The 11,852-nt window shown below is 51.3% G+C and overlaps 1 protein-coding gene across 1 annotated transcript in view; it reads left to right on the top strand.

Annotated features, from left to right (window-relative positions):
• Positions 1–11,852, top strand: part of sema5a (sema domain, seven thrombospondin repeats (type 1 and type 1-like), transmembrane domain (TM) and short cytoplasmic domain, (semaphorin) 5A) — a 75,012-nt gene that overhangs the window by 492 nt on the left and 62,668 nt on the right. Inside the window, 4 exon segments of the mRNA XM_056299837.1 lie at positions 105–384; positions 386–441; positions 2,763–2,898; positions 9,389–9,593. Of these exon segments, the coding sequence (XP_056155812.1) occupies positions 105–384; positions 386–441; positions 2,763–2,898; positions 9,389–9,593 (677 nt within the window).

Here is an 11,852-nt window from a genome sequence, read left to right as displayed (position 1 = left end):
TGAGGTGACCCGACTTAACACTCATGTCCTACCTTCTCTTCCTTTTCCCCAAATTCCTCTGAGCCCCACGCCATCTAATTAACCCCCCTGACCCACATTCACAGCCAGAAACGCTCACTCGCCTCGTCGCTCTCCCTCCTGTCTCCCTCGCCAGAGCCCAACTTCGTCTCGTCCTACGACATCGGCAACTTCACCTACTTCTTCTTCCGGAGAACGCGGTGGAGCACGACTGGCGGCCGCACCGTGTTCTCGCGCGCGGGCCGCGTCTGCAAGAACGACATCGGCGGCCGCTTCCTGCTGGAGGACACCTGGACCACCTTCATGAAGGCCAGGCTGAACTGCTCGCGGCCGGGGGAGATCCCGTTCAACTACAACGAGCTGCAGGGACACCTTTTACCTGCCGGAGCTGGAGCTGATCTACGGCATATTCACCACGAATGTGTGAGTGAACTCTAACCTCCTCACTTGTACATGCACACCTCCGTCTATTTAATGTGAGCTTACATGTTGAAAAATTGATTAACTTTAATCAATTAATGATAAACTCCAATATCATACACATGCATCCTTTTTTTGAGGCGCAGGGGGGGGGTCGTTTTATTAAAAAATGGCAGCACGGTGGCCCAGTGGTCAGCACTGTTGCCTCCAGCAGAGGCCAGAAGGTCCCTGTTCGAACCCCGGGCCGTCCCAGGTCCTCTCTGTGTGGAGTTTGCATGTTCTCCTCATGTCTGTGTGGGCTTCCTCCGGGTGCTCCGGGTTTCCTCCCACCATCAAAAGACATGCATGTTAGGGTTAATACTCCTGTCTGTGCCCTGAGCAAGGCAGTGGAGAGAAGAGCTGAGTTGGTCCCCGGGCGCTGCAGCCGCCCACTGCTGCTATACGATAGGATGGGTTACCTGCAGAAGACGTTCGTTGTAAGAACACAATGACAAAACAAGGTGGCTTTTTCAAAATGGATGACCTCATGACATCCAGCTGTCAGCTATGACGCACGTTTGTGTCAAAGCTCTGCTTTGAGCCTGTAAAATCTCACTTGGTGGTCTTTACCTCATTTCATGGCGAGACACTTGTTTTGTAATCAAGCTAATTAAGCGGTCACTCTGCCTTGCCACGTGATGCGGCTCTCTGTTCAGTCCTGCAGACCGAGCGATCCCTCACCGCTGTAACTTTCATCTCCATCCACTTTCCCAACCAGTGTTACGCACTATCCATATCCCGGACAGGGAATGTTCAAATCCCTTTCAGTTTTCAAAAGTCTTGTTGTTTCTCTTCTGTTTTAATTCTCGTGGCGTTGCCTGAAAGCAGAAGACTCCCTGTGTCTGGATCACCCCTCTTCTTTTTTTGTTTTTTTTGTTGATTTCTCCCCGTTTCTCCCAATTGTACCTGGCCAATTACCCCACTCTTCCGAGACGTCCCGGTCTCTGCTCCACCCCCCTCTGCCCATCCGGGAGGGCTGCAGACTACCACATGCCTCCTCCCATACATGTGGAGTCACCAGCCGCTTCTTTTCACCTGACAGTGAGGAGTTTCACCAGGGGGATGTAGCGCGTGGGAGGATCACGCTATACCCCCCAAGACAAGCGCCCTGACCAACCAGAGGAGGCGCTAGTACAGTGAGCATGACACACGCCCACATCTGGCTTCTCACCCGCAGACACGGCCGATTGTGTCTGTAGGACGCCCGACCACGCCAGAGGCAACACGGGGGATTCGAACCGGCGATCCCCGTGTCGGTAGGCAATGAAATAGACCGCCATGCTACTCGGACGCCCCCTGGCTCACCTCTTTTGACTCTTTAAGCATTTGGACCACTTCAGAATTTAAAAACCGAGTTAAAAGCAAGCTGGAGCATTGACATGATGGGCAAATAGACTGAAAGGCAAGAGGCAGGGTGTTAAACCAATTTATGCTTCCGCCAATTATTGTTGATGTAAAACCCACGAGGGCTTTTACCAAGCAGTCGCCATCAGCAGAGTGTTGTTTTTAATGTGGTTTCGATTGGATTAGTTCCCACATATACATATATATATATATATATATATATATATATATATATATATATATATATATATATATATATATATATATATATATATGCAACACTTGCATGCACATGCACACAGGCAGAGGCGGCGTTATTAAAAGCGGAGTAATCTATTCTTTATGGTCAGCGCCCTCACGTTGCTGAAAAAGAAGTCTTTGAAAGGTTTGGAAAAAAGGGCATCGGACACATTTGCCCCTGCAGGCACAGCGTTTAATGAACAGCTGCATTAGATTATAATTCACCCATCGCCCAGGTCTCGCAGATTGAGTGGAGAGCTAATGCTCTCGTTTCTTCCCTTTTTCTTTCCCGGGGAAGAGACGGGCGGGCGCCGGTTTAAACGACAGCTGGAAAAGTCAAAGCCGTATTTTAGACCGGAGAACCGCACAGCGAGTCAGACGGGCAGAACAGCTTAATTGTGTCCCATTGTTGAATGTATAATCCAGTAAATGACGATCACACACAATGGCGCCTGTGTCTGGCCAGATCTGTTTCATTAGACGGCGGCAATATAAATAGTCGGGGGTGTCGGGGTTCGCCGTGGCAAGGATGGAGACGATGTGAGCCAGCGTGCTTCGCCACCGGTTCTTCCGTGTCCTCTTTTCTAATCACTCGCTTCTCCGTATCCGCTCAGTCTGTCCTTCCTCATCCATCATGCTCTCCTCTGTTTGTCTCCTCCCACTTCTGTATCTCTCGTCCTCCCTCCCTGTCCGCCATGCAGGAACAGCATCGCCGCGTCCGCAGTGTGTGCCTTCAATCTCAGCGCCATCACCCAGGTTTTCAGGGGGCCCTTCAAGTACCAGGAGAACTCGCGCTCCGCCTGGCTGCCCTACCCGAACCCGAACCCAGACTTCCAGGTAACGAGCTTCGCCTTGACGGCCTATTCCCTCGAGAGAGCTGTGCTGCACAGAGACGTCCGGAGCGATGAAAGAATGGGTTCGGTATGAACCCAAAGAATTCATTAAGTGCCGGGTCAAAGGTCACCTTAGACCTTCTAACACTTGATGGTCCGCATTCAGCCACACCAAACCACACATATTGTGCCGTTTGATTTGTGTGTGTGGGCGTCTATACGAGGATGTGAACAGGTGGACTCTGTGTGTGTGTGTGTGTGTGTGTGTGTGTGTGTGTGTGTGTGTGTGTGTGACACTAACAGCCCCAGCAAGCATGGTCTGCCTGGATTTGAACCGCCTTCCCCATGTTGCTAGGTAACGGAAGAGACCGCTACGCCACCCGGACCCCCCTCTGGGTTATTTCCTGTCTTCCAAACATCCCTCCCTTTACTTCTGAACGTGCGTGTCATGACATCCACACGTTATAAAAACGCTGTGGTCTCCCCACCTGCCACCCGAGGACTGCTGGGATAGGCCCCGGCATTCCCGCGACCCTGACAGCAGGATGAGCGGTTCGGATAACGGATGGATGGATGGATCTTACCACGGCCCAATTGTCCCACGGACCCGGTTCTTCCCGGTAAAATCTGCCCCATGCCGATACGCCAAGCCAAGCCCTCGTCTCTATCCAAGAGGGGCTCTTGGGATGCCAAAGCCTGTTTTGAGGCCTGTCACTTCCAGCTGAAACTAGGGGACGCTTCATTCATCAAAGATGCCGGCTCTTAGAGGCGGCGGCGGCGGCGGGTTAAGGAGTGAGTGAGTAGGCAAAGGTTAGAGAGCTAATCCCCACAGTAGTCAGAGTAGGATTGGGTTCGCTGTGAGGTTTGGCCCGCCGGCAGCAGTGACACACACCTCAACCCGCCAGACAAGTCCTGTCACAGACCACCGGTCATATTAGCATTAAGTCGGCGGCTGCACCCGCGTTCACAATCCACGCCGCGTTGTGCTCGCACACATATATACACACACACACACACACACACACACACACACCAAACCTTATCCACAAAAGATATGCCAACAGGTAAAGGTGTTCAAGCAGAGCGGTATCGACTATCTCCGTTCACAAAACCACGTTTGCAAAACCATATCTGTGACACCTGCAGGACTGAACACACACACACACACACACACACACCTCCCATGTCAGCATATCACTTCCAGTTTGAGTTAAAATCACTTGGCTTCACAAAAATCCATTTCTCTTATCTGGTCAAAGCTGACCACAGATGTGGTGCGATCAGCGTGCTGTATCACGTCGCGGTGGGGTTTATACGTGCCATGGACTTTTTCTGGGGCTGGGTATCCTGGGGATAAACCGGCATTAGCTCCTTTTCTCCACCCCCCTCTCTCCACCTAAGCTCGGGCAGGATGGCGGCTCCTCGCCACTGGACCGAAGCACACTTTATCTAGGTTCCAGTGACATCTTCATCAAGCATTTGTCAATGTCGGGGGATTGGATTTACGAGCACAGAATTTATGGCCTGCCCATAAATTCAGTCGCTCGTACACACAAACATACACACAAACATACACACACACACACACACACACAAAACAAACCCCGTACAGCGTCAGGCTCACGGCCATAATAACTTCCAGGCACGTATGTGCTGCCCACAAACAACACCTACACACATGGAGGGCCATAGATTCCTGCCAGGTTGGGACAGTGGGGCCTGCAAAGCCATCACTCAGCGCCGACTAGCCATTGATTGAGAGCTTAATTCCCCGTCTGTCTGAACATAAAATCCTCCCCATTCATTTAAACTGTACGGATTGATCCGGCCGTGTTTATTCAGCCCGTGAATCATGGTCCGTAGGTATTAGGAACCAATACCGTCGCTGTGTTGTATTGGCTTTCTGTCACAATGTAATTGCTAACTGTAGAAAAAGCTCTCATTGCTAAGCACCATACATAAGAAGATATGTCGAGTCAAACTTTGAGTCAAACGTGGATGGGCGGTATTGTGTCTCGCCTGCAGTGTACGGGAGACACTGGCTGTGTTTACGTGGACTCGGGGCTCATCCCGGTTCTGATCGTATTCTGGATGTTTCCATGAAACACAGAGGAATTCACATCCCCGTATCAATACCAGCTTCCTGGATACTGGTCAGTGCATGCTATTTGTGCGGGTGCCTGTGATGCCCCCCCCCTCCCCCATTTTCTCCCCAGTTGTCAGTTGTACCCGTCCAATTACCTCGAGCCGTCCCGGTCTCTGCTCCACCCCCTCTGCTGATCCGGGGAGGGCTGCAGACTACCACATTCCTCCTCTGATACGTGTGGAGTCGCCAGCCGCTGCTTTTCACCTGACAGTGAGGAGTTTCACCAGGGGGACGTAGCGCGTGGGAGGATCACGCTATTCCCCCCAGTTCCCCCCCCCCCCGAACAGGCGCCCTGACCGACCAGAGGAGGCGCTAGTGCAGCAACCAGGACACATACCCACATCTGGCTTCCCACCCGCAGACACGGCCGATTGTGTCTGTAGGGACGCCCAAGGGGTAACACGGGGATTCGAACCGGCGACCCTCGTGTCGGTAACAATGGAATATAGACCGCTACGCTACGTGGATGCCCGCCTGTGATGTTTACAACGCAAACCGGCAATTTTGAACTCGCCTTTAATTTGGCCGTGGCTATTGGAAATGCGACCATGTTGGCTTATAGCAGGCTTAGCATTATTCAGTGCCAACATGTCCTCCACTCTGACTGCTGTCAGGCTGTCACCATGACGACGAGGGGACCCGTGGATGCAGATATGCACCTGGGACTGCTGGGATGGCTATTGTTTACCGCCATTGTTTGTGTCTTTGTTACGTAACTTGGCGGTCAGAAACCGGGATAAGGGCATCCAGGGGGCGTGGCGGACTATTCCATTGCCTACCGACATGGGGATCGCTGGTTCGAATCCCCGTGTTACCTCCGGCTTGGTCGGGCGTCCCTACAGAAACAATTAGCCGTGTCTGCAGGTGGGGAGTTGGATGTGGGTATGTGTGCTGGTCGCTGCACTAGCGCCTCTTCTGGTCGCCGGGGTGCCTGTTAAGGGGAGGGGGAACCGGGGGGGGATAGCGTGATCCTCCCATGTGCTTCGTCCCCCTGGGGAAAAAGAAGCGGCTGGTGACTCCACATGTATGGGAGGAAACATGTGGTAGCCCTCCCCGGATCGGCAGAGGGGGTGGAGCAGCGAGCGGGACGGCTCGGAAGAGTGGGGTATTTGGCTGGATACAATTGGGGAGAAAAGGGGGGAAACCCCCCCCCAAAAAAAGAAACTGGGATAAGATCTATACAGGCAACAGTATCCCGGTTTCTTTGGGAGTATTCCAGCTGGCACAATTGGGTTTGTCAAAAGCAGGATAAGGGCTTATCCAGGTTTCTAAAATCAGGATAGGATGTTTACATGCACAAACCCAAAAATGGGATCATAACCGGGATACCCAAGTCCGTGTGAACGCGGTCACTGACAGTCTCCCCGGGCATCGATGCAGCCTTCCTCCGAAGTGTGTGATCGATCCCATGCAAAACCGATGAGATGTTCTGATAACTCCTCGTACGGCCCAGTAGCTCCCTCACACAAAAACAAACGTGGAAGTGACACACTCTGAAATAACCTCCGCCATCAGTCCCGCGGGGTGCACAGCGGCAGGCTGGCAGGCTGCAGAGTGCTGATGATGAGGAAGACAGCCTCGTGTCAGATGGGCCTCCAGCCAAATGACGGCTCTGTCCCTCACCTTGACTCCACCCGGGGATCGCACATCCATCACTCATATGTTCACAGATGTCGCAGAGCCCCCCTCCCCCCTCCCCGACCAATCAGCCCCGGTTCACTGTCGCAGTCATGCACCACTGTGCAGGCTCGGAGACTGGGACATTTTCACACGTATTTAAAAAAAAACCACACACACAATTAAAAAAAATACGTGTGCCTTGTTTCCGATGGGTTCACGTCATACGTGCTTTTCTACCGGCGGTGTAATGCGCACACAGAGCCGCGCCGTATCTCATCCCCCTTCGCTTTGGGGCTTTAATTTTCTACCTTCTGGTTTGACGAGGGCACTGATCCATCGCCCATCCCGGGATGCTTATGACAATTTTCATCTGTCAGCGCAGGGGATTGATTCGTGTGAAGTCTCCTTTGCCGCTCCTGGCTCCTGAAGGAGGCTCATTGTCATCCAAGCTGCAGGCTCAGTCCAGAGGTCGTTTCACACATGATCAGGCCATGTATGATTAAGCTTTAAATGAAAGCCATGCCGTGCACAACCTTTGTTTTACACCAGTGATTTGGTTTGCCATAATAGTCAAGCGCAATATTTCTTTCTTTTTTTTCTCTCTCTTTTCGGTACCTCAAAGTAGGCCTGTCCTTAGTGGAGGGGGGCTAAAGCCGCAATCCTACTCGAAGCCTGGGGCCCCGGGTTTAAAGACTTTCCTCACAAGGACATGCATAGTTAGCTCCATTTATCCAGCCCCCCCTCCATTACATTGGATGGACAGGACTGGAGAGATGGAGGCAAAATAGAGAGACGACAGGGGGTCTTTATCACTTAACGGCTAATCTCAGAGCCCCGAGGCTGAGTCGTCTAATGATGATTCGGCCTCTGGGGACAACGGCCGATATTTTGGGGCTCCCGGTGTAGCTGCTGGCTGCTCGCTACCGTTGGCTATGAAGACTTCTTCTTCCATGCGCCCATCTTTGTTTACAGTCAGGTGAGCAACTTGAGACGCACAATACACAAACAAGGGTATTGAACGGGTACCCCCCGACCGACCAGAGGAGGCGCTGGTGCAGCGACCAGGATACATACCCACATCCGGCATCCCACCCGCAGACACGGCCAATTGTGTCTGTAGGGTTGCCCGACCAAGCCGGAGGTAACGCGGGGATTTGAACCAGCGATCCCCGTGTCGGTAGGCAACAGGGTAGACCGCTATGCTACCCAGACTCCCCACAGCCACACTTTCTGCAGGTGTTTTAAGTCCAGACGACATTTCGGCCAGTGCATTCTGCCTCTATCACGCCACACACGGCCTGTTACCAACATGCAGCTGAAGCATGTTCCTGTAGAAAGCACCGCCCACTCAAAGCTGATTGGTCAATACAACTCGGACTACAACAGCTTACAGTGGACATGGAAACCAGGACGCTTCCGATACCAATTTCTTGCCCCATGCCTACAGATTTTATATATATATTATATATATATATATATATATATATGTGTGTGTGTGTGTGTGTGTGTGTGTGTGTGTGTGTATATATATATACATATATATATATAGATATATATAGATATATATAGATATATATAAAATATAATCTGATAATAGAGATTACTTTCTGATAAAGAGGGCCAGCGGTTTCACCTTGGTGAGACAGGGACCTTCTAAACCTGTTCCTCCAGAAACACATGACATGTTCAGTCAAATCAAAGCTATTTACTATGCTGGATGTTCCTGATGATGCTTTTGTCTACGTTTGATAGCTGTGCACACTAAAGTAGTGTATACACTGCCGGTCATAGTAATTGGAGCTCTTTTTGGTTCGGTGGTAATATTTAAAGCCTGATTCTTAACACACACACACACACACACACACACACACACACACACACACACACGCATGCAAAAAATTACAGTATAAAATTGAAATTTCAAAAATATTGTTTAAACCTAGGATGCAATGCGGACATGAACAAGATAACACCTATATAAGCCGTTACAGCCTACCCATACCATGAATAAGATAATGAGGATATTTTAAGTTTCCAAACATTTCAGAAACTTTAGACACGCTTCAATTCACGGGGTTCCTTCTGACGAAGGTGTGAAACTGTGTCACAGACCACACATTCCACACATGCTGGGACTCACAATGCTAATATGTGATGGGCACAAAAGCCCGGTGAGAACGTACCAGAGCAAAAATAAAAGTATTTCGTCTTAGACTTGTATTATTAACGGGAAGGGGTTTTTCGGCAAGCGGCGAAAGTCTGTGGTACCCGTGATGCTGTCTGTCCCTGTCATCTCTTTATCAGTGCCATTTGCTCAAAGGCGGCTGAATTTTAGTTAGTTGTTATTTTTGCTTTAATGTTTAGAACCAGAATAACGTAACTCTAAAGATGAAAACCTAAAGTCAGCTTATGTGAGAGGAAATAATGAGACATGTTGCAAAGGGTGGCAGTAAAACCCACCAATAATATATGCTTATGAGGGGGAAAAATGTAGCACAAAATGTCACAATTTGCTCAATCAAAGGCTTTCTGGTTTGGTCCTTCTCTTTTCGTAAGCCTCGCAGTATATTTACTTGCAATCCTTAAAGTTATAAACAGAGTAAGTCCTCAGAAAGAGGTCATCCTTCACTCATTCAATCATTTCATCATCTGTCCTCCCTCCTCTCCTCCCGCATCTACTTACCCTTTTTTTTTTTTTTTTACTTTCCAAATTGATCTATTTTCACAGTGTGGCACCATCGACTACGGCTCCTACGTGAACCTGACAGAAAGAAACCTGCAGGACGCCCAGAAGTTCCTGCTGATGCATGAGGTGGTGCAGCCCGTGGTGCCTGTACCCTACTTCATGGAGGACAATGTCCGCTTCACCCATGTGGCGGTGGACGTGGTACAGGGCAAAGACATGCTCTTCCACATCATCTACCTGGCTACTGGTACGCTTGTTCAGACTCTGTGTGTGTGTGTGTGTGTGTGTGTGTGTGTGTGTGTGTGTGTGTGTGTGTGTGTGTGTGTGGTGGGAAGACATGTTTAATGCATGTATTCATTTGCACCCACATACTTTTCCTTTCGTCTCTCTGCATCCTAATCACTGTGTGGGTATTATTTTGTGCTTCTATGCAAGTGTGCTCTGTTTTTGCAGCTCTTAGCTGCAAAAACAGGGATAGGCTCCGGCATTGTAGCTCTTGACCTGTAACCCACGCATAAGAAGAAAAAAAGGAGCTTTTTGCAGATGGGGGGGGGGCATTAGATGTGCAGAGCCAGTGAAACTTCAAAGCTTAGTGCTTGATAGAGATGCCTGATTGCCCTTTACTTCCATATGTCCTCCATATGACTGAGGCACACGCAGACATGCAGTGTCATGCACACACTGCATACACACACACACGCACACATACGCATACACACACACACGCTCGCAAGCATTCATACACATAATTGCTCGTGTTGACATATGCACACACACAGCATACCACCCAGATTCAGAGACACATCAAAAAGCACACACCATACAGCATAGGATCTCACTTGCACACACACACACACACACACACAGACACACACACACACACCACGGAGAAACAGACACAGCAAGAACAGCATGCACACATGTGCGCACAAACAAACACACATCTATTCACTCAGACACACACACATAAAAACACATCAACCCTCTAAACCACATATCACTCACATATAATTCCTCATCGCGAGTTTGAAAACACCATGAAATTGCAGCCAGTCAGCTGTCAAAAGAGGACGGGCTGGTAATGAACAGCAGACACACACACACACACACACACACACACACACACACACACACACACACACACACACACACACCACCACCACCACCAAAACATGACTTACAGAGAGGACAGCTATGGTTAAACCACCTACACACGAGCCCTGCCTGCAACACACCATACATACATAGTGTGTATACCTGCCGGTCTCCAGGATGTCTCACCCGGCTCAACAGAACATTTATTTAGTCTGCCTTCATTTCCCAACCATCACCTGTGTGAAAATGACAGCTGGTTCCAATATTTCTTCCAAGTTTTGATCGAGCACAGCGGCACGACGGTGCAGCGGTTAGCACGGTCGCCTCACAGCAAGCAGGTCCTGGGTTCGAACCCCGGGGTAGTCCGGCCTTGGGGGTCGTCCCAGGTCCTCTTCTGTGTGGAGTTTGCATGTTCTCCCGGTGTCTGCGTGGGTTTCCTCCGGGGGCTCCGGTTTCCTCCCACAGTCCAAAGACATGTAGGTCAGGTGACCGGCTGTACTAAGTTGTCCCTAGGTGTGAATGTGTGTGTGGGGGGGGGCCTGTGACGGCCCTGTGACGGCCCTGTGACGGCCCTGTGACGGCCCTGTGACGGCCCTGTGACGGCCCTGTGACGGCCCGGTGACGGCCCTGTGACGGCCCTGTGACGGCCCTGTGACGGCCCTGTGGCGGTGCGGCCCTGTGACGGCCCTGTGACGGCCCTGTGACGGCCCTGTGACGGCCCTGTGACGGCCCTGTGACGGCCCTGTGACGGCCCTGTGACGGCCCTGTGACGGCCCTGTGACGGCCCGGCGGCCCTGTGACGGCCCTGTGACGGCCCTGTGACGGCCCTGTGACGGCCCTGTGACGGCCCTGTGACGGCCCTGTGACGGCCCTGTGACGGCCCTGTGACGGCCCTGTGATGGCCCGGCGGCCCTGTGATGGCCCTGTGATGGCCCTGTGACGGCCCTGTGACGGCCCGGCGGCCTGTCCAGGGTGTCTCCCCACCTGCGCCCAATGACTGCTGGGATGGGCTCCAGCATCCCGCGACCCAACATCGGATAAGCGGCTTGAACAATGGCCGGATGGATGACTGAGCGCACGTCAGCAGAATCCCTCTTATACGTGAGGTGAATTAAAAGAGAAAGTGCCCGGCGCCAAGCAACCTGGCGTGCCGGGGAAGTCAGCCAGTCACCGGAAACGGCGACATTTTTCTCATTACGTAACATTCGGATGCAATTCTCCCAGCCTTTTAGCCCGCGGTGTGGTTCGAATGTGGCGTCCCTGAAGCCGCCTGGTAAGATGCTGCACATTTTCACACACCGCATGCACCGCTGAACCGTGCGCTTGTTGTTGTTGTGTTGGGGTTGTGTACACACCGCACAAGAATTTGGACACAGCAACAGACTGTACTGTACTAATATCCTATAGTCCA

The sequence above is a fragment of the Lampris incognitus genome, chromosome 19 (assembly GCF_029633865.1).
Source record: "Lampris incognitus isolate fLamInc1 chromosome 19, fLamInc1.hap2, whole genome shotgun sequence".
Classification (NCBI taxonomy): Eukaryota; Metazoa; Chordata; class Actinopteri; order Lampriformes; family Lampridae; genus Lampris; species Lampris incognitus.
Note: the sequence above shows the minus strand (reverse complement) of the source record. Positions and strands in the feature narration are given on the sequence as shown.